Source organism: Rhinatrema bivittatum, chromosome 5 (assembly GCF_901001135.1).
Source record: "Rhinatrema bivittatum chromosome 5, aRhiBiv1.1, whole genome shotgun sequence".
Classification (NCBI taxonomy): domain Eukaryota; kingdom Metazoa; phylum Chordata; class Amphibia; order Gymnophiona; family Rhinatrematidae; genus Rhinatrema; species Rhinatrema bivittatum.
Window position 1 is genome coordinate 334,907,870 of NC_042619.1, and position 20,995 is coordinate 334,928,864.

Sequence of the window (20,995 nt, forward strand, 5' to 3'; positions counted from 1 at the left end):
TGTCTGTCCCAGGCCCTGCCATGGTTCGCTGCTTGTTCTTCCAAGCATTGCTTTGTTTTCTTCTGCCCAATCGGCCTACCAGTCAAACCTGGGCACTCTATCCAAATACATTTGATTCGTTCGATGACAGGGCATGACAATTTCTGGAGGTCTCTTGGTCCCTAGTTTGTTTTTCGGTTGTTTTTTCACACCGAAGGAAACTGTGCGGTTTTCGTCCAAGAGTTTCTCTTGTTTACATCTCTGGGTCCTTCCTGTATACAGGAGGATCTAGATCCACTTGTTTTTGTCGGGTTTTACTTGTTAGGAACCCTGCTTGTGCTGTTTTCCGTGATGTGGAGTTTGTTTCTGCTTGCACTCGCATCACTCCTCTAACTCAGGCATCCCTGCCATGCAAGAGGGTTTGTGTCTCAATCTTCTCTATGGCTTTCTTTGTAGAACCCAACTCTTCTGCAGCTTGGACCCCTGGTGGGTCGGCAGCCTCTCAGGCAAAGGAGAGAGGTAGTGCTCCAGAACTGCAGTTTCTCACTTTATCCTGCTCGGACAGCCTAGAACTAGGAATTCATCCAGATGTGAGGACTACCATCCTGCTTGTCCTTGGAGAAAGTAGAGTTGCTTACCTGTAACAGGTCTTCAACTAGGACAGCAGGATGTTAGTCTTCACAATACCCTCCCGCCTCCCCTGGGAGTTGGTTTCTCCATGTATTAGCTAGTTATATCATGGTCTGAGGAACTCTGCCTAGGGAGCATGGTGATAACTAGAGCTGCACATGCTCAGTAGGGCATGTTTGAAAGCTCTAGATTCTTTGAGATCAAAGTTCCTTGCTGGGCTCCATCCGATGATGTCACCCATGTGTGAGGACTGACATCCTGCTGTCCTAGGAAAACACCTGTTACAGGTAAGCAACTCTGCTTTCTCCATTGTTAATAAGGAGTCCAATTTAACCCCCCACTTCTGCCACCATCAAATTGGTTTCTTCAGCTAGAGGGGTAGTAGATATTCCCTTCCTTTCACCCAACCTTAGCAGTTCAGACTTACTAGGACTTAGAACTAAGCCATTCTTTCTTAGCCACTCCAATATTACACATAAACATTTAGTATTATTTGGCTAACTCTGAATGTAGCCATTTGCAGGTGCAAGTTATCTAGGAATGTATTCCTGGATAACTTCAAGCTTATGCAATTATATTCAAAGAATGTAAGCATCAACAGACTTTAAAAAAGAAAAAGAAGATAAGGGCAGATCAGAGGCCCATGCACGCTTCCCCTCCTTCCCTTTGAGAAGGGATATACTTGGGGCCAGTGGGCCTGTGACCCCCATCCCTCAAAAAAATACCAGTTAGGTTTAAAGTTATCTGGATACGTGTACCCTGATAGCTTTTAGTTTATTCAGCTGTATTCACAGAATATAGCAATATAAGTGCCAATGGATTAAAATAAACAAAAACAGGCCGGAGGCCCATGCTTTCCTCCCCCCAAGCTTTAAAAACTGTGGTGGGCTGAAAGGCACCCCATCCCCAGTGAATAAACTAAAGAGTGCCCCCTCTGGCTACCTCCTACTCCTCTCTCACACCTCTGCCACCCCTTCCTCAACCTAACACCCCTCACAAACCAACCTTTACCCTCCCGCTCCTGCGATGACCTGGAGATAGCCCAACCGTTGGGGCTGCGGTGCAAGCATACCACTTCCGGCGGCGTCATGTGTTGCCTTGAGAACAATGCTGGTAGCAATACTCTCATACCAATCCCAGTAGCTTATGCTACCAGCATTGTCCTCAAGGGAGCACATGATGCCACAGGGACTGGTACAGTCATATCACAGCCCTGGCAGTCGGGCCCTTTACAGGATGCCTCAGGAGCAGGAAAGTTTAGGTTGGCTTGGGGGGGAATAGGGATTGAGGAAGGGGTAGGAGAAGGTGGGGGCTAGAGGGGGCACTTTTTAATTTTACACTAGTTGATTTACTGGGTCGGGGTACTAGGCTGCCTTCTTGGCCTTTTGGCCCACGACTGTTTTTAAAGATTTTGGGGAGACTGGGGGATAGGGAGAGCACAGGCCATGAGCCCAACTTTGTTTTTGGTTTTTTTAAGTCCATTGGCTCTTATTTGACTATATTCTTTGAATACTCCTGAGAACTTACCCAGCTATCTTTAGCTGAGTAAGTTATCCAGTTGTTTGTTATTTCAATAATAGCCTCAACAATAATAACAATATATAAGGCTCTTTATGCATTGATTGTGAAAATCTGTGTACATACTTTTGTTGTGTGAATTGCTTGTACTCTGGGTATACAGGCTTTCTCCCAGGACAAGCAGGATGGTAGTCCTCACATATGGGTGACATCATCAGGATGGAGCCCTATCACGGAACTTTGACTGCATCCAGCAGGGGTCCCCTTTCAGTCTCTTTTTTTCCGTGCAGCAGTTGTCTCGAGGTTCTCAGGAGCTCTGTGAGAATTTCTCACAACTTTTTTCCTCATGGAATTTCTTTAAAATTTCAAAAACTTTCCCCCCATCCCAGGGTCCCCCATCAACTGTCAACCACCGCTGATGCCGGTAAGTTTTTTACCTCGTTCTTTGCGGTCAGTTCCCGATGGAGCTCCTATCGGTGCCCGATGTCCACCAACCATGCTCCACGTTTATTTTTCAAAAAATGGCGACTGGTTTTCGGAAGTGCCTCAAGTGTCCGAGGACTATGTCCATTTTGGACCCCCATGACGTTTGCGTCTTCTGCTTGGGGCCTTCCCACAACTTCCAACTGCGTACCAGTTGAGACCAAATGACACCAAAAGGCTGCTGCACCCGCTTAAAAAAATGGAACACCTTGTCAAAACTAAGCGCTCATTTCCCTCTACGCTGCCAAAAGTGCACCGAGCCGGAAGCCATCGTCGTCATTGACTCCATCTCCATCGAAGTCTCAGCATCGGGACGCTGGTGAACGGCCGTCACTGGCATCGTCTCGTTCAAAGGCCTCCACATCGTCCTCGGCACCAGAGAAGAACTGGGCCGAGCACCGAGAAAAGCACCATCATAGACATTGACGAGACCAATCTTCTGGAATGGGCACCGACAAACCATTGACATTGATGGAACCACCAACCAAGAAATCCCGAGGAGAGGAGCCCCATCATCCTCTGGACCTGGGACACCAAGGCGTTCCCCACCTGCAATGGTGCCGGGATCCGAGACTCCACATATTCCTGTGGACCCTCCAGCAACGCCCGTGGAGCCTCCAACCCCGGCAGCTGTGTTACCAACACCAGCCTTTCAAGAGGAATTGGACCAGATGGTCCAAGAGGCAGTCCTCCAAGCACTTTGAGAATTTCAGTCGCCACCGATCCCCATGCCGAGGCCTGACCCGGTGCCTACGATGCTAGTTCCGCTACTCGAAAGACTAGACACCCTTATCGGCGCATTTCCATTGGTTCCCGTGCCTTCCGGACCATCGATGCCTCCGAGACCATCGGTTCCTCCACCGGCATCGACACCAATTCCTCTGTCATTGGACGATGAAGACCGTAATCCGTCGATGCTGGACCCGATTCCAGGGCCATCAGGTATATTACCACCCCGATGCCCATCGAAAACACCGATATCATCGGTGCCTCCACCGGCCTCGGTGCCGCCTCCACCGATTCCATTGTTGCCACCTCCTGATTTGGCTGGATTAGGGCTGCTCCCTCCATCAGAAGAATCACAAGGTGGAGGAGACCAGCCATACGATAAGATCCCTGGAGTGATGATTCTACTGACTCCCAGGATTCTGAGGACATCCTAACTGAGCCTTAACCTCGGGAAGAAAGATGCTGCTCTCCTCCAGAGGACCACTCGTTTGCCAGTTTTATAAAGGAAATGTCGGAAACCATCCCTTTTAAACTGCAAACTGAAGAGGATGCCGGACACAGAATGCTGGAAGTTCTGCAATTCGTGGATGCTCCCAAGGAAGTGATGGCAATTCCAATCCACGAAGTTCTGCTTGACCTGTTATATCGTACCTGGGAGCACCCAGGTACAGTTCCACTGGTGAATAGGAAAACTGATGTTACCTACCTGATTCAATCAGATCCAGTATTCCAGAAAAGCCAGCTCCCTCACCACTCCGTAGTGGTCGAATCCGTTCAGAGGAAGGCTAAGAGGTCCCGTCCTCATTCTTCTGCCCCTCCTGGCAAGGAGCAGAAATCCTTGGATGCCATTGGGTGCAGGGTGTTCTAGGGTTCTATGTTGATGGCATGTATAGCAGCCTACCAGTTATACATGACACAATACTCTAGAAACTTTTGGAAGCAGGTTCAAGATTTCTCCGAATCCCTGCCAGAGGAGTTTCAAGAGGGATTGAATTCCATCCTCCAGAAGGGCCTTGATGCTGGAAAACACGAGGTCAGAGCTGCCTATGATATCTTTGAGACTGCCTCTAGAGTGTCTGCAGCAGGCATCAGTGCTAGACAATGGGCATTGTTGAAATTTTCAGACTTGTGTCAAGAAGTCCAGGACAGGTTAGCAGACCTTCCCTGCACAGGGGACAATTTGGAGAGAAAATCCAAGAAGCAGTTGCGCAACTCAAAGACCATCATGAGACATTGCGCCAACTATCTACTGTTCCCTCTGACTTTTCGTCAACTACCAAAAGACCATTCAGAAGGATCCCAGGAAGCTAACCTATAAAACCCATAGGTATTACCCTTCTCCATCCCAGATTCGACAAACCAGGTCCTATCAAAAAGGTCAACCTCTGAAAGCCCAGCCAGCCCCACAGACTGGTCCTGCATCAGGTTTTTGACTCCCTTCTAGAGAACAGCAGTCAACCCCCGCCTCCAACAATATTTCCTGTTGGAGGCCGCTTGTGCCACTTTGCCAACAAATGGCACATAATCACAATGGTTACCATCTAAACAATGCCCACGGTTACCATCTAAACTTCCTCACACTGCCACCGGACTCTCCATCACGTCCAGCATGGAGTCTAACCAACCATACTGCACTTCTCGAGGCGGAACTCTCAATCTTCCTGCAGTCCAGTGCCATAGAACCAGTTCCCCGACTGCAGCAGGGAAAAGATTCTACTCCCGATATTTTCTAATTCCAAAAAAGTCAGGTGGCAATTGTCCTATATTGGACCTTTGTGCCCTAAACAAACATCTACGCAGGAAAAAGTTCAGGATGGTAACCTTGGGCATCATGCCTCCTCTCCTACAAAAGGGAGATTGGATCTGCTCTCTGGATCTTCAGGAGGCATATGCCCATATAGCCATAACCCCTCCTCATTGAAAATACCTCAGATTCTTAGTCGATTGTTATGATTTTAAGGTGTTTGAGTGGATTCTCGGGTACTGTGGGGATGACCATGCCCACGGGGCTCCTCCCCTTGGGGAGCCACAGTACTAGGCTAGACTCGAGACGCACAAACACAGAGTTGTCTTTTATTATACAGCTGATGTATACCACCAAAGGTGCAGTAGTGAGGTGATTCAGAGGTAGCAGTCTAGGGACCCTCGGCAGAGGGAACCCGTCTCACCAAGATGGTACAGGGAAATCCAGGTGTAGGATCCCAGCGCAGCAGAGCTGTAGATGAGACAGACTGAGAAGTTTAGATTACTCACTAAGTTGGTGGCTGTATGCTTGAAGATTCCAGCAGGCAGAAGTAGTTGAGTTCAGGCACTGTACCAGGGAGAGCAGGCCCTCGAGGAACGAGTACCTGATCCCAGATAGGCACCTGAAAGAGAGCAAAGGGCCCCCGAGGAGTGGGTACCCAAGGTTTGTGAAATACCCCGAAGGGCAGAGAGAGCTTCCCGTGGCAGCAAGGAAGCGGCAGAGTAGCTCAGACCAGAGCCTTTCCATCCATTCACGATCCTTGCTAACTCAATTAGCTAGCAAACAAGGGCAGGCTAAATACCCGGATGGCATGACGTCACTCGAGGGGGACACCCCCGAGGTTCCCGCCATGACGTGGATAAAGACATGGGTGGCGCACGCACACCCTAGGAGGCCCTTAGGAGAAACATGGCGTGAGGCTTTGCCATAGCCATTCCGGGGATGCCGGAGAGAGCGGCATGCAGATGCGGCAGTAGCCATCTTCCCAAGGCTAGCATGGAGAGCAAAGAAAAAGGTGAGGCACAAAGGTCGAAGCTGTCTGAGACCGACGGATGCAACAATACCCCCCTTCAAAGGGCCCCCTCCAGACCTCCTACCTGGTCTTGGTTTCTGAGGATGCATTCTGTGGTATTGCTGAAGCATCTCTTTATCCATGATATTAGCCAAAGGTTCCCAAGAGTTTTCTTCAGGTCCGTAACCCTCCCATGACAGGAGGTATACCCATACTCTGCCTCTCTCTCTCACATCAAGGATAGCATCTACCTTGTATTCAATGTCTTCTTCTGCATCAATAGGTGTATGTTCAGGTGTCTTAGTGGAGAACTCGCTAAGGACTAGCAGTTTCAGTAGTGATACATGGAACGCATTATGAATCTTCATCACTGGTGGAAGTTTCAGACTGTACGTAAGAGTACCCAATCATCGGAGGATGGGAAAGGGCCCGACAAAGCATGGAGCAAAATGAGCTGATGGTAGCTTGAGTCTTAGATGTTTTGTTGACAGCCAGACTTTGTCACTAGGCTGGAATTCAGGAGCCTTGCAGTGGTGAGCATCATAACTTTTCTTAGCTCTTTGTCCTGGCTTTTTGGAGCATCTCTTTAGTCTTACTCCATAGTAGTTGGATATCTTTGGCAGTAGATTGAGCTTCTGGGGACGACACTGAAAGTGGAAATGGTAAGCGTGGTAAAGGTAGTCATCCGTAGACCACTTCAAATGGTGTTGATCCAGTTGATGTTGCTGGATGAGAGTTGATGTCGAATTCAGCCTAGGGCAACAGTTCAGCCCAGTCATTATGATGTGTACCCACGTAGGCACGAATGAACTGCTTGAGTGTCTTATTCATTCTCTCCGTTTGCCCGTTAGACTGAGGATGGTATGCAGAGGTGAAATCGAGAGAGATATCAAACTTCTTGCACAAAGCTTTCCAGAACTTAGCTGTAAATTGAGCTCCTCTGTCAGAGACGATGTGCTTTGGCATGCCATGTAGCCGAAAGATGTGGGTGATGAAAAGCTTTGCAAGCTCCATGGCTGAGTTCAAGCCAGGGAGAGCCACGAAATGAGCCATCTTCAAGAAACGATCCCAGATGATATTGTTACCTCCCGAGAGTGGTAAGTCTACCACAAAGTCTGTAGCGATATGAGTCCAGGGCTCATCTGGTACTGGCAAGGGTTGGAGTAGGCCCCAAGGCCGTCTGGGCGGTGGTTTCTGTCTGGCACAATTAGAACATGAAGCAACATAGGAGAATGTGTCTTCCTTCATGGTGGGCCACCAGTAGTTTAGCCAGAGTTCTGCGTTGACCAGGGTGTCCAGCCAGTTTCAAATCGTGAGCCCATGCTAACAGCTTTTTCCTTAGGTTTCTGGGTACAATGGTCTTGCCCGCAGGTACCGGGTGAGAAGCTGACAAGATAACTCTTTTTGGTTCGATGATATGTTGGGGTTCATCAGGTACGTCCTCAGAGAGAAATGAGCGATATAGGGCATCTGCTCTGATGTTCTTATCTCTAGGGCGGTATTTCAGCACAAAGTCAAATCTGTTGACGAACAGGGACCATCTCGCCTGCCTATGGTTTAGGCGCTGAGTGTGACGGAGGTACTCAAGATTTTTGTGATCCGTGAAAAAGGTGATCTGATGTTGTGCACCTTCAAGCCAGGGGCGCCACTCTTCAAATGCCATCTTTATTGACAGTAGTTCTTTATCTCCAATGCCGTAGTTCTTCTCTGCTGGTGAGAAGCATCAGGAGAAAAAGGAACATGGATGCAAGGTCTTAGATTCTCTGGACTGGCTCAAAACGGCCCCCACGCCTATGTCCGAGGATTCGACCTCTACAATGAAAAGCCAGGTCGGATCCAGATGTCGAAGGCATGGCTTACTCGAGAAGGCGTCTTTCAGTTTCTGAAATGCTGTTACAGCTTCCTTAGACCAATTGGCGACGTTGGCACCTTTCTTAGTCATTGCTGTTAGCAGAACAGTTAGTAAGAAGTAATTCTTGATGAATGTTCTGTAGTAGTTGGTAAATCCCAGAAATCATCTAAGAGCCTTTAGACCTGTGGGTTGTGTCCATTTCTGAATGCTCTCCAGCTTCTGTGGGTCTATCTGGAAACCTTTGTTGGAAACAATGTACCCTAAGGCACTGATTCCTGGTGGAATTCGCATTTAGACAACTTGGCGTATCGGCGGTTCTCACGGTGTCTTTGCAGGACACTTTTGACATCTTCCAGATGGGTATTCAGGTCCTGGGAAAATATCAAGATGTCATCTAAGTACACAACGACACATTTGTAGAGTAGATCACGCAGAATGTTGTTCATCATGTTTTGGAAGACAGCCGGGGCGTTGCACAGGCCAAAGTGTATAATCAGATATTCAAAGTGCCCATCCTGGGTATTGAAGGCTGTCTTCCATTCATTGCCAGAGCGGATGCGAACTAGGTTATAGGCTGCCTTGAGATCAAGCTTGGAGAATATCTTGGCTCCCTGTAGTCTAACGAATAGCTCCAAGATGAGTGGTAAGGGATACCAGTCTTTCACCGTGAAGTCAGCAATCAATTCTTGTTGCCAACTTCACCAGTTCAGCCAAGGTCTCAGGCATCTCACGAGCTGCCAGCTCGACTTTCAAATGAGAGTTCAGTCCTTCAACGAAGAGGGTCCTCAGGCATTTAGGGTCCCAATGTAATTCTGATGCCAGTGTCTTGAATTCTATGGCGAAGTCTGATAAAGGTTTATTACCTTGCTTCAGGTGAACCGACGAAGATCCTGCAGTCGTGTGCCGGGCAGGGTCATCGAAAACTGATCTGAACAGTTCAAGGAACCCGGCAAGATCATGTAGGATAGGATCATCGAGCTCCCACAGCAAAGAGGCCCAAGCCAAGCTCTTCCGTCCAGATAAGACAAGATGTAAGTGGATTTGGCATAGGCTGTAGGAAAATGATTAGGTTGCAGGGAAAAGTGCGTGCAACATTAGTTGATAGATCCTCTACATTTCCAAACTTCCCCTGAGAAGCGAGTTGGAGCAGATAGAGGTACAATTGTCTTGACCATCACTTCTGGCGGTGTAACTTCTTTACCTGTGGTGGTCGGTGAATTCATCTGTGCATGCAACTGGTTAAATGCATCAGTCAAGTTCTCCAGCATGTTCTGCTATTCGGAGATTTGCTGGGCCAGGGCTGGAATGGCCTGCAATGCGGTGAGCTGAACCGAATTCATGGAGTTAGCAATCTGTTATGATTTTAAGGTGTTTGAGTGGATTCCTGGGTACTGTGGGGATGACCACGCCCACGGGGAGGAGCCCCGTGGGGAGCCACAGTACTAGGCTAGACTCAAGACGCACAAACACAGAGTTCTGTCTTTTATTATACAGCTGATGTATACCACCAGAGGTGGCAGTAGTGAGGTGATCCAGAGGTAGCAGTCCAGGGACCCTCGGCAGAGGGAACCCGTCTCACCGAGATGGTATAGGGAAATCCAGGTGTAGGTTCCCAGTGCAGCAGAGCTGTAGATGAGACAGACTGAGAAGTTAGATTACTCACTAAGTTGGTGTCTGTATGGGTGAAGATTCCAGCAGGCAGAAGTAGTTGAATACAGGCACTGTACCAGGGAGAGCAGGCCCTTGAGGAGCGAGTACTGATCCCAGATAGGCACCTGAAAGAGAGCAAAGGGCCCCTGAGGAGTGGGTACCCAAGGTTAGTGAAATACCCCAAAGGGCAGAGAGAGCTTCCCGTGGCAGCAAGGAAGCAGCAGAGTAGCTCAGACCGGAGTCTTTCCATCCATTCACGATCCTTGCTAAGTCAATTAGCTAGCAAACAAAGGCAGGCTAAATACCCGGATGGCGTGACGTCACTCGAGGGGGATGCCCCCGAGGTTCCCGCCATGACGTGGATAAAGACGTGGGTGGTGCTCGCACCCTAGGAGACCCTTAGGAGAAACATGGCGTGAGGCTTTCCCATTGCGTTCCGGGGATGCCGGAGAGAGCGGCATGCAGACGCGGCGGTAGCCATCTTCCCAAGGCTAGCGGGGAGAGCAGAGAAAAAGGTGAGGCACAAAGGTCGAAGCCGTCTGAGACCAACGGACGCAACATCGGTCTCCAGCATTTCCAATATCGAGTGCTACCGTTCGGCCTAGCATCAGCACTCAGGTGTTTAGAAAATGCTTCTCAGTAGTAACAGCTTACCTACGACAACACAGCATCCACGTCTATCTGTATTTAGACGATTGGCTGCTCAGAGGTCCATCCAAGGAGGTAGTTAGTAATTCAATCCCTCCAACTCACTTTACAACTGCTGCAGTCCTTGGGGTTTCTCATAAACTATCCCAAGTCAAATCTGACTCCATCACGTACCCTCTCCTTCATCGGAGTGGATTTAAACACCATTCAAGCCAAAGCGTTCCTCCCAAAGGACCGAGCACGCACATTATCAAACCTGGCCAAAGCAGTACAGATTCGCCAAACCAACACAGCTCGTCATCTACCAACCTACTAGGTCACATGGCGTTCACGGTTTACGTTACTCCAATGGCTCGTCTAGCCATGAGTGTAACACAATGGATTTTAAAGTCCCAGTGGTCCCAGTCATATCAACATATGTCCCACATTGTCCACATCACCAGCCAGCTTCATCTTTCACTAACTTGGTGGATACAGGAGTCCAATCTCAGATAGGATTACCTTTTCAATCTCCAGAACCTCAGATTACACTAACAACAGATGCCTTCAACCTCGGTTGGGGAGCCCATCTCAACAACCTGCAAACCCAGGGAACCTGGACCACAGCAGAATTAAAGCACCAGATACATTTTCTGGAGCTCAGGGCAATACGATATGCCCTATTCGCTTTTCAGGATTGCCTATCCAACAAGGTAATCCTAATTCAAACAGACAACCAGGTAGCGATGTGGTGCCTCAACAAGCAAGGGGGCACAGGCTCTTACCTGCTATGCCAGGACGCGGTGCAGATCTGGGCCTGGGCTCTCTCCCATTCCTGGCAATCGTGGACAATGTGATGGTGGACAATCTCAGCTGGACCTTTCGTTTCCATGAATGGTCCCTAAATCCCACTGAGTGAACCGAATTTTCCACCAGTGGGGCCGCCCGTACATAGACCTCTTTGCGTCGATTCACAACCGCAAAGTAGACAACTTTTACTCTCTACACCACAGCCACAAGACACCTCCAAGGGATGCCTTCGCCCACTCATGGATAACGGGTCTTCTATATGCCTACCCTCCACTTCCACTCATCAGCAAGACTCTCGTGAAGTTGCGACAAGACTGGGGCACAATGATCCTCATAGCCCCTTACTGGCCGCGGCAGGTTTGGTTTCCCATCCTATGCGACCTCTCAGTCCAGCAACCAATTTGCCTGGGCAAAAATCCAACTCTAATAACGCAGAACAACAGACTGTTGCGTCATCCGAACCTCCACTCCCTGTCTCTGACAGCATGGATGTTGAAAGGTTAATACTACAATCCCTTAACCCTTCTGACAATGTGTCCCAGGTCCTCGTAGCTTCACGAAAGCCTTCTACTAGGAAATCTTATCGTTCTAAATGGAAAAGATTTTTCTTGTGGTGCACGGCAAAGGAAATAGATCCCTTTTCCTGCCCCACAACAAGGTTCCTTTCAGAGTCTGGTTCCTTTCAGAGTCTGGTCTAAAAATTTCCTCCATCCAAGTGCATGTCAGTGCCATAGCCGCTTACCACAAAGGTATAGGATCTCGGTGCAACCCCTTTTACGGCGCTTTATGAGAGGCTTGCTCCAACTGAAGCCTCCACTCCGTCCTCCTGTTCCGGCATGGAACCTCAATGTGGTACTAGCACGGCTCATGCTACCTCCATTCGAGCCTCTGCACTCCTGCGAGCTACATCATCTCACTTGGAAAGTGCTTTTTCTACTTGCTTTAACATCGGCTCGCAGAGTCAGTGACCTACAGGCACTGTAACATACCCACCTTACACAAAATTTGTCCACAATCATGTGGTACTCTGCACTCACCCTAAAATTTTGCCAAAGGTAGTGTCTGATTTCCACTTAAATCAATCCATAATACTACCCATATTTTTCCAAAGCCTCACACACCCAGGTGAGCGAGCCCTGCATTCCTTGGACTGTAAACATGCGCTCGTCTTTTATTTGGACCGTACTGCAGCCCATAGGTTTGTCTCCTTCGATAAAACCAAACTGGGAGTTCCGGTGGGCAAGCAGACCCTGTCCACCTGGCTGGCGAACTGTATTACCTTCTGCTACCAACAAGCAGGCCTTCCACTACAATTATGCGTGAAAGCGTATTCAATAAGAGCCATGGCAACGTCAGTAGCACACCTCGTTCTGTACCTCTTGCTGACATCTGCAAAGCTGCCACATGGAGCTCTCTCCACACCTTTGCAACTCATTATTGTCTCAACAAGGCTGGCAGACAGGATTCCATCTTTGGCCAGTCTGTCCTGCGTAATTTGTTTCCAGTTTAATAACCCAACTTCCTTCCTGTGACCCACTGTGAAACTCAGGCTGCCTTCATACCCAAAACCACCCCTATTGTTGTGCCTGTTGCACGTCATTGGGTGCTTTTGGTTCACTCTACTCGGGCATCCTGTAGCTCGCTATTCACCCATATGTGAGGACTACCATCCTGCTTATCCTGGGAGAAAGCAGAGTTGCTTACCTGTAACAGGTGTTCTCCCAGGACAACAGGATGTTAGTCCTCACGAAACTCACCCACCACCCTGCGGAGTTGGATTCCCTTACGTTTTCTTATTTTATTTTTCGCTCATACTTTTTGCTACAAATGAGACTGAAGGGGGACCCCTGCTAGATGCAGGTTTAGTGGCATGCTGGGCATGCTCATTGTGCCAGTCAACGTTCTAGAAACTTTGACAAAAGTGTTCCGTGATAGGGCTTCATCCTGACGATGTCACCCATATGTGAGGACTAACATCCTGCTGTCCTGGGAAAACACCTGTTACAGGTAAACAACTCTGCTTTGTGAGTGGACTATTTATCAAAGTCCTAATGTAAGCATTTACAGGTGGTGCATATGCACTAAATGCTCCTAAGGCATTAAATTGGTGTTATCTGCTTGCATTAATATAAACAATAACATTTATGATACTGAAATAATGAGATGCAAATTCATGCTATGTATCCCATTATCTATTACCATAGGAAAACTAGATGTGAGTTAAATAACATAAATGTTAATGCCCCCCCCCCCAACCTGGTAATGGGGAGGGTCCTTTTTCCCCTCTTCCCCAAAGCCTTGGGGGTATCCCCCTACCCTAGCAGCAAGGGCTCCTTCACACACACTTAGCCTCTTCTTTTCATATACATACATTTGTTTTTCTACCATTGTAACCACCAAGTCACCCGGAGGCAGAGAAAGAAATTCACAACAGTAAAGGAGTAGCTTATGTTTTATGTTCTTTATTTTCTCAGTTTAAAGCCATGCATGCTAAGTTCATGGCCTGTTTCTACCTAGGATTAGTGGCCCCCAAAGGGCGGCCCTAGAAGTTATTTTTTAATCTCTGGTGCCCCCTTGAGGGGACACCAGAGAAGTGTTTTTACATCAAAAGGGTTGGTGTTGCCTGGCGTAAGTTTGAAATAGGAACACACACACATGTTAATGCAAAAACGTAGCTACTCCTCCAAAGATGTAGTTTAATTTTTATGCTAACATCAGCATTAATGTGTGTTAATTAGAATGCTCCAGTCCAATTTACATAACATGTTTGGTGACTACCACGTTAATAAGTGTGTTAATGTACATGTTAAAATTAAGCATTACTAGCCCGATTCTAAGTTACTTTGATAAAATGATCCATGAACTTGGTGTGCTCTGAATGTGCAAGGCTGTATGTCTACTCTGAATGTGCAGAATTCTGCATCTTCTCTGAATTTTCAGGGCTTTCTGTGTGGGCAACATTCAAACTGTGGGCAGAAGTGTAAAGTTTGCATGTACATTTTACCCACAGCCTTTACATCAATTTTTAAAGAGAAAAAAATTGCCTCTGAAAATTGAGTAGGACAAAATATGCGCACAGACTTGCGACTGCTATTTATACAGGTGCTTTTCACAGCAAAATTATGCACTTATATGTGGAAGTGTTTGCGTGCACACACCAGTCTTAACCCCATCCAGACTCCACCTCCCCAGGAATGTCTTCACTCTCTATATGTAAAAGTATATGTGTGCTGGTGCTAGGTGTTTACTTTTACAAGCAGATTTTCCAAGACCCCCTGCGTAAAACACTCTTTTATGTGAAGAAATGGCTTTGAAAATTGTCCTGTGTATATGCATGTGGTGTGCAAGACATTGTGTTGGTAATAATCAGTCACTAACTAGATTGCAATGTTAGCTGGATAAACTTATTGTTGCGTTTCCGGCTGCTGCACTGCCTCCCCTCCATCAGAGAATGCCGGTGAGCCTGTCTCTGAACTACACTCTCCAGCATGTTTCTATTTCCGCACCTCAGCCAGTTCTTCAGCCTCTGCGCCAACAGGGGACCTCCATGAGTTCATTCCCCTGGCTGGCCAAACCCTCTCTTTTGCCTGCACCACACCCAGACTCGAGCCCTATTTAGCCCTGACTCTCGCATGCCTCTATGCTTCGGCATGGAGTTCTTCTTGACTCCCTGCTCTTGCCACCCCTGCCTTGCAGCCTTCCGAGGCCTTTCCTTATTCTTACTTGTGACCTCTGGGCTTTCTGATCTCTGTTCTGCCTTGTTTGCTCCTGTGGCCCTTGGGCCTTCTGTTCCCAGTTTTGCTCTTTGGTCTGCGAGCCTTCTGTGGCCTCCTGGCCTTCAGCTCTGCCTGACTTTTGGCCTAGCCCAATCTCTTCCAATTCTAGGCGCCTCTCTATTACCTGACCTCTGGCCTAGTCTGAGACTTCCTAGGTCTCTTCCTTGTTTCTAGGCCTCTCTCTGCCTTGTCTGTCAAGGCCTTCCTGTTGTAGCCCTTGGGCTTTTATGTTCCATGTTCTGTGTGGTCCTTGTCCTGGTTTGTCCTGTCTTGTCTTGTCTTGTCCTAGTTCCAGTGTTCCAGTTCCACGCCTATCTGCAACCAGTTCCACAATTACCCACACTCTGTTCCAGTGTTCCAAAGTTCACCCTTACCTCCATACAGCTTCAGTCTGTTCCTGAACTCCAGACCAGCCTGCACTTCGCTCCAGAGCTCCAGCTCAGCCTGCACTCTGCTCCAGAGCTCCAACCTAGCTTGCACTTGTTCCTTGCTCCAGTCTCTCCGGACTGCCCACACCTATTTCCACCTTTGCTGTCCTGTGCCACCCCCAGAGGTGGTATTCACAACACCCCTCTGTTGCTGCCCTCACAACACTTATTTAGCTAACTTTGGAGAGATATTCAGTGGTGCAGCAGCACTATTGAATATAGCCATCTCTCTACAGCATAATTAGAATTATCCAGATAAGTTATCCAGCTAATTCCATATCCCAGAATTAGCCAGATAACTTATTTGGATAACTTAACTTTGCTCTGGAATGCCTCTATGTAATCCAGCTAAAATGTAGTTGGATAAGTAAGGGAAATATTGAAAAGATATATTGTTGATTGGTTGGTTATAGTTACTGCTTAGTTCGATGTAAACCGAGTTGATTTGATTTGTATCAAGAAAGTCGGTATATAAAAGCCTTTAATAAATAAATAAATAAATAAAAGTCAGCATTTAGCTGGACAATTTGTGAGTAATACAGCTCAATGCTGCTGAATATTGCCCCCTCCCCTCCGCCGCCTCGTTATATGATTGTAGCTATATAACTTAGGGATGAACTTCTGTTGCAGTCTGGGAAGCTGCAGTCCAGGTGTGAACCCTTGAACCGAACTACCCTGGGTAGAGTAGCTCGGGAGGCGGAGCCACAGGCACAGATCTTCACCCGGGAACCAGGAACCCCCCAGGAGGAGCCCGTAGGGTCCTAGAACCTTGGGACTTAGGAGCACAGTAACAGTCTCTATAGAAGGGGCCTGGGCAAGAGTAATCCACAGAGTCCAGCAGCAGGGAACAGGAAGGCCCGGCGAGAGCGGGGCAGTGATAGAGTCTGTAGCCTGCTGTACAAGCAGTAGAGAGCAGGCCCGGGGTCTGTAGTATGCCGCGGAGTGGAGCAGACAGGTAACAGGAACAGAGTCTGTAGTGTATCGTAGGCTGTGACCTGCTGAAAGCAGGACCGGAGTCAGTGGCGTGCAAAGAGCCAGACCGAGCCGTGAGTAGAAAGGAGACAAACCCAAGTCAGGCTGGCAGCCGGTTGGAGCAGTCTCAGGTGCAGGCAAAGGTCGGAGGCTGGCGGCAAGCAGGAGCGGAGTCGGGCACAAGCTGGAGTCAATGGCGGGCTGCAGGCAGAGGTGGAGTCAGGAACACGCTGAGGTCAGTGGCAGGTGGCAGGCAGAAGCAGAGTCAGGAACAAGCTGAGGTAAACCGGGAAGCAGAACAGCAGAAGCGCAACTAAGAACTACTAACAGTAGCAACCCTCGTTGCAAGGCAATGAGAAGGCAGATGAACGCCGGTTAAATCAGGCTTGGGGCGTGGCGTAGTTAGTCCAGGCGGGGCCAGACTTCCGGTGACCGTGCGTCCATAATGCGCGTCCTCTTGTGCGCGCATGGCAGCAGCGAGATGATCCAGTAATGGCGGACGCCCCAAAGGCCCAGCAGAGCCGCGGGAGCGGCGTTCCCGGCATCGGAGGTGAGCCCTGAGTACAGCAACAAGGGGGAAAGCGGTGGAGACCGCAACACTTCAAACAGAAATTACCCAAGTAGTTTGTTTGCATCTATATATATCTTTCAAGAAAGTTTTCAGAATACATGAGTATACTTAAACTATTTCTGCATAGCAATTTACATGGAAAAATCTATCCACATATTGGAAAATCCAATATACAAACTTAGAAGTTAGTAGATTAGTAGGTTTTAAAAACGTTGCTCATGCAAAAATGCCCACATATGCGTGCATTTTAAAAAGCTGAGGAGTACGCCCGCATATAGCAGTGAGCACATCAAAAGTAAGAGGACAGAAAAGGGGTGGATCATGGGCAGATCGTGGGCACTCCAGGGCGGGGCCGTCACCTAGTGGTTAGAGCAGTGGGCTGTGAACCAGGGAAACCAGGGTTCAAATCCCACTGTCGCTCCTTGTGATCAAAATGATAAGGGGCATGGAACAGCTGCCCTATGAAGAAAGGCTAAAGAAGTTAGGGCTGTTCAGTTTGGAGAAGAGACAACTGAGGGGGGATATGATAGAAGTCTACAAAATCATGAAAGGTCTTGAACAAATTAATGTAAATCAGTTATTTACTCTCTCAGATAATAGAAGGACCGGGAGCCAATCCATGAAGTTAGCAAGTAGCTCATTTAAAACAAATCATAGAAAATTCTTTTTCACTCAGCACATAGTTAAGCTCTGGAATTCATTGTCAGAGGATGTGGTTACAGCTATTAATGTAACTGGGTTTAAACAAGGTTTGGATACATTCCTACAGGAAAAATCCATAAACTGCTATTAATTAATTTATCTATTTTGACTTGGATTGGCCACTGTTGGAAACAGGATACTGGGCTTGATGGACCCTTGGTCTGACCCAGTATGGCATATCTTATGTTATGTTCTTATGACCTTGGGCAAGTCACTTTACCCTCTGTTGCCTCAGGTACAAAATTAGATTTTAAGCCCCCTGGGGATAAAGAAATACCTACGGTATCTGAATGTAATCCTCTTTGAAGTGTAAAAATCTAAAATAAACAAATAAATACAAAATACACATGAAACTCTGTATTTTAAAATCAGAGACCATGGCGCGTGTCAGCTTGTTATGTGCGTTTCTTTGTTGCTGCTCCAGATGAGCAGCAAGTCTAAGGATCTCGAGTTTTAGGGCTTACAGAATAGGATGAGGGGTCTGGGTCAACTGGAGGTGTGCTGGATGAAAAAAAAGAGGGATTTGGAAGACCTCAATATTAACTGGTGGACTAATTGGAAAAACTGGGTTGTCCCTCACATGAGCATGCTTTAAAATCTGCCTACATCCTGAGTAAAAGCCAACAAGTCCTATGCAAGGCACGTGCATGAGCTATGCTCGAGTAACCTCTTAAAATTAGGCGCATACTTACATGCGGTTAAAACAGACGCGCGCAAGTGTGCACACAATTTAAAATTCCAGCTTGCATGCTGATATGTGCGTGTATGGGCGCACATTCATTTTAAAATTAGCCTGATAGTTTTCTCTCTTTCCTAAACATTCCCTCAGGAATGCCTATTTTTTTATGCAGCAGAAGTATGTGCATGGGTGCAATGTATGCATCCATTTTAGATGCTATGCAGGTGTAAATGTTCTAAAAAGATCCAGCCCACTAACTCCTTGAGCTCATTAGCTAAAAACCTTTTGAAAATCTATTTATATGTATTCTATGTGTGTGCAATGCTTTGTGTACAGGTTATAATGATCCTTGTGACCAGAAGCTTCTCTGTCTCCTTGCAGGATGAGAACATCATGAGCTCCATGCAGCTGTTTGACAATGTGATCTAGAAAATAGCATGGGACCCCACTGCTGCCTTTGGCACTTCATCTCCCCCAGCTTGAACTTGGCAGGATGGCTTGAATCAACCCCTGTTCTCCTTTTTTTTTGCACTTGGAAGGATGCCTGAAACGCCTGCAGTCTCTTTCCTCCTTTCTGCCTGCACTTGGACCTCACATCTTCAAGCACAACTGTGATAGAAACTTTTTTGTATTACAATAAAGGAATGCAATGTGCCTCTTTATAGACCCTGGCAGCAGAATATCAGAACCCAAATGAATGGAGAGGTGAAAAGAGAAATGGGAATCTGCCCTTAACCTCTGACCCAAAGAGAGTGCAAGAAAGAAAAAGAAGAGGGAGAGTGCAAGAGGAAGTACAAGAGAGAGAGAGATAAAGAAGGAGTGAGAAAGAGAGAGGGCGCTAGTATTATATTTTGTATTTTCTTTTAATTTTTAAACACTGGGGGCAATTTTCATTGCACCTAGCAGAAAATGCACGGGTGCTATCTTGCCCCTGCTATATCTGTAGCTTGAGGTATTTACTGGAAAATATGAGTGTGTATTTTCCTCCCTGATTCAACCACACCTGCCAGAACACTTACATTTTGAGCAGCTAAATATAGCTGGAAACTGGGTGCTTATATTTAGCATCTCTGCAGGGGACAAAGTTCACCCCGATGGAACTAGCCAGCTAACACCTTAGCCAGCTAGATCCAGCCTGTGTTGTTGTAAAACACACGGGCACTCAAGGTTTTCTCCCCTGACCTAAACCTGCTCCCTGCAATGGCCCTTTTTAGTATGCACAAACGTTTACCTGCACTGAGGGATGCAATTTTCAGCCAAGGCTGGTTGGATTGCTCTGAAAATTGCACTCTTGTGCAAATTGTCATTCCAATAAAGTTTTCTGAATCTGAACCAGAGAATGTAAGAGAGAAAGCATGAGCAAGAGAGTGAATGAGAGAATACCAGAGAGAATAAGAGAAAGAGAGAGCACAAGACAGGGTGCAAGAGGAACTGAAATAGCTGGATAGCTATAATTACAAATATTCATAGTCTCTATGTAATAACATTTCAGACTTGCTAACCCTAATAATTGAGTCAGATCTTGATATTTTTCTATCACAAAAACATGGTTCAATGAGTTCCACAACTGGAAGATGACCTTATTTGATGGAGGCAATTTGCAAAACACTGGCTAGGTTGAAGATCCACATAGTTTTACTTTTAAAATTTACTTCAGCAAAAGCACTTGTGGTCTTTGTGTTTTAGCTGTGGGCAGAGTCCACAGTTGAAAGTGTAAGTGGAGGTATGAAAATCACATCCCCATGCATAATTTGCTTCCCCATCTTCCCCCACCCCTGAGATCTACCCTTTTTTCTTCTGCTAAATCTAGCTGGCTTGTGAATCTGGTATGGAGGGGGAATTTAGTTATCCGGGTAAATACCTTTGAAAATTTACCTCACTATGTTCAGCACTTAGTATCATCTGCAAAAAAGAATTTGTCCCAGGGCCAGTTCTATACATTATCATCGTGATTGATATCTTAGTGGGAAAAATTATCTGTTTTCAGAAGAGATTAAGATTTGCAACACGGGCCAGTCAGGCAGTGCTCTCACAGGAGAAAACCTCAGAAGACAGTTAGAGTAACAAACATCATTTGAGAGCTCCATATATCCAGCCCTCAATCTGAGGAAACACCCACTGCTGGTTCAATCAGGACATTCTAAGGGCATATCCAGTCCCCACCTAATCGATTAAATAATTGCTACTGTGGTGCTCTGAGAATCAGCCATTCTTGTGGCTAACCCTGAGAGTGCATGTATAGTGCTACAGAGATTACAGGTTCTGATAGCTTGGCAGTTAAGATTCTGTGCAAAAAAGTATAAAATCATGCATGTTGGTTGCAAAAATCTAATGGTGCAGTACACAGTGGAGCATGAGAAATTGGTGTGTACCAGCCACGACAGATACCTTAGGATTATTGTGTATGATGATCTCAAAGTTGCAAATGTCCAGAACCAAAAGGATGCTAGGGTGCACTGGGAGAGGCATAATAAGGATGTGATAATACCTCTCATGCATGTTGTCGGTGAGACCGTACCTAGGATATTGTTCAGTTCTGGACGCCATATATCCAAAAAGATATAAAGAGGGTGGAGATGGTCCAGAGAAAGGCTACCAAAATGTTTCAAGATCTGCATCAAAACCCATATAAAATGAAACAAGTACCTAAAAGAGTTTACCCCAGAAGAGAGAGGGGGGACATGATAGTGACATTCAAATAGCTCAAAGGTATAAATGACATCAAGTAGACCTTTTTAAAGGAAAGGATGCTCTAGAAAAGAGGTCATACTGTAAGGCTTCAAGGGGATAGGAGCAACATGAGAATATATATCTTTATGGAAAAGGTAATGGA

The 20,995-nt window shown here is 47.0% G+C and overlaps 1 protein-coding gene across 1 annotated transcript in view; it reads left to right on the forward strand.

The window, feature by feature from the left end:
* Nucleotides 1–18,824, forward strand: part of KCNIP3 (potassium voltage-gated channel interacting protein 3) — a 465,763-nt gene extending 446,939 nt beyond the window's left edge. The window contains exon 8 of the mRNA XM_029603301.1: nt 18,544–18,824. Within this exon, the coding sequence (XP_029459161.1) occupies nt 18,544–18,591 (48 nt within the window). The 3' untranslated portion in view covers nt 18,592–18,824. The remainder of the gene's footprint in view (nt 1–18,543) is intronic.
* The last annotated feature ends 2,171 nt before the right edge of the window (nt 18,825–20,995 follow it).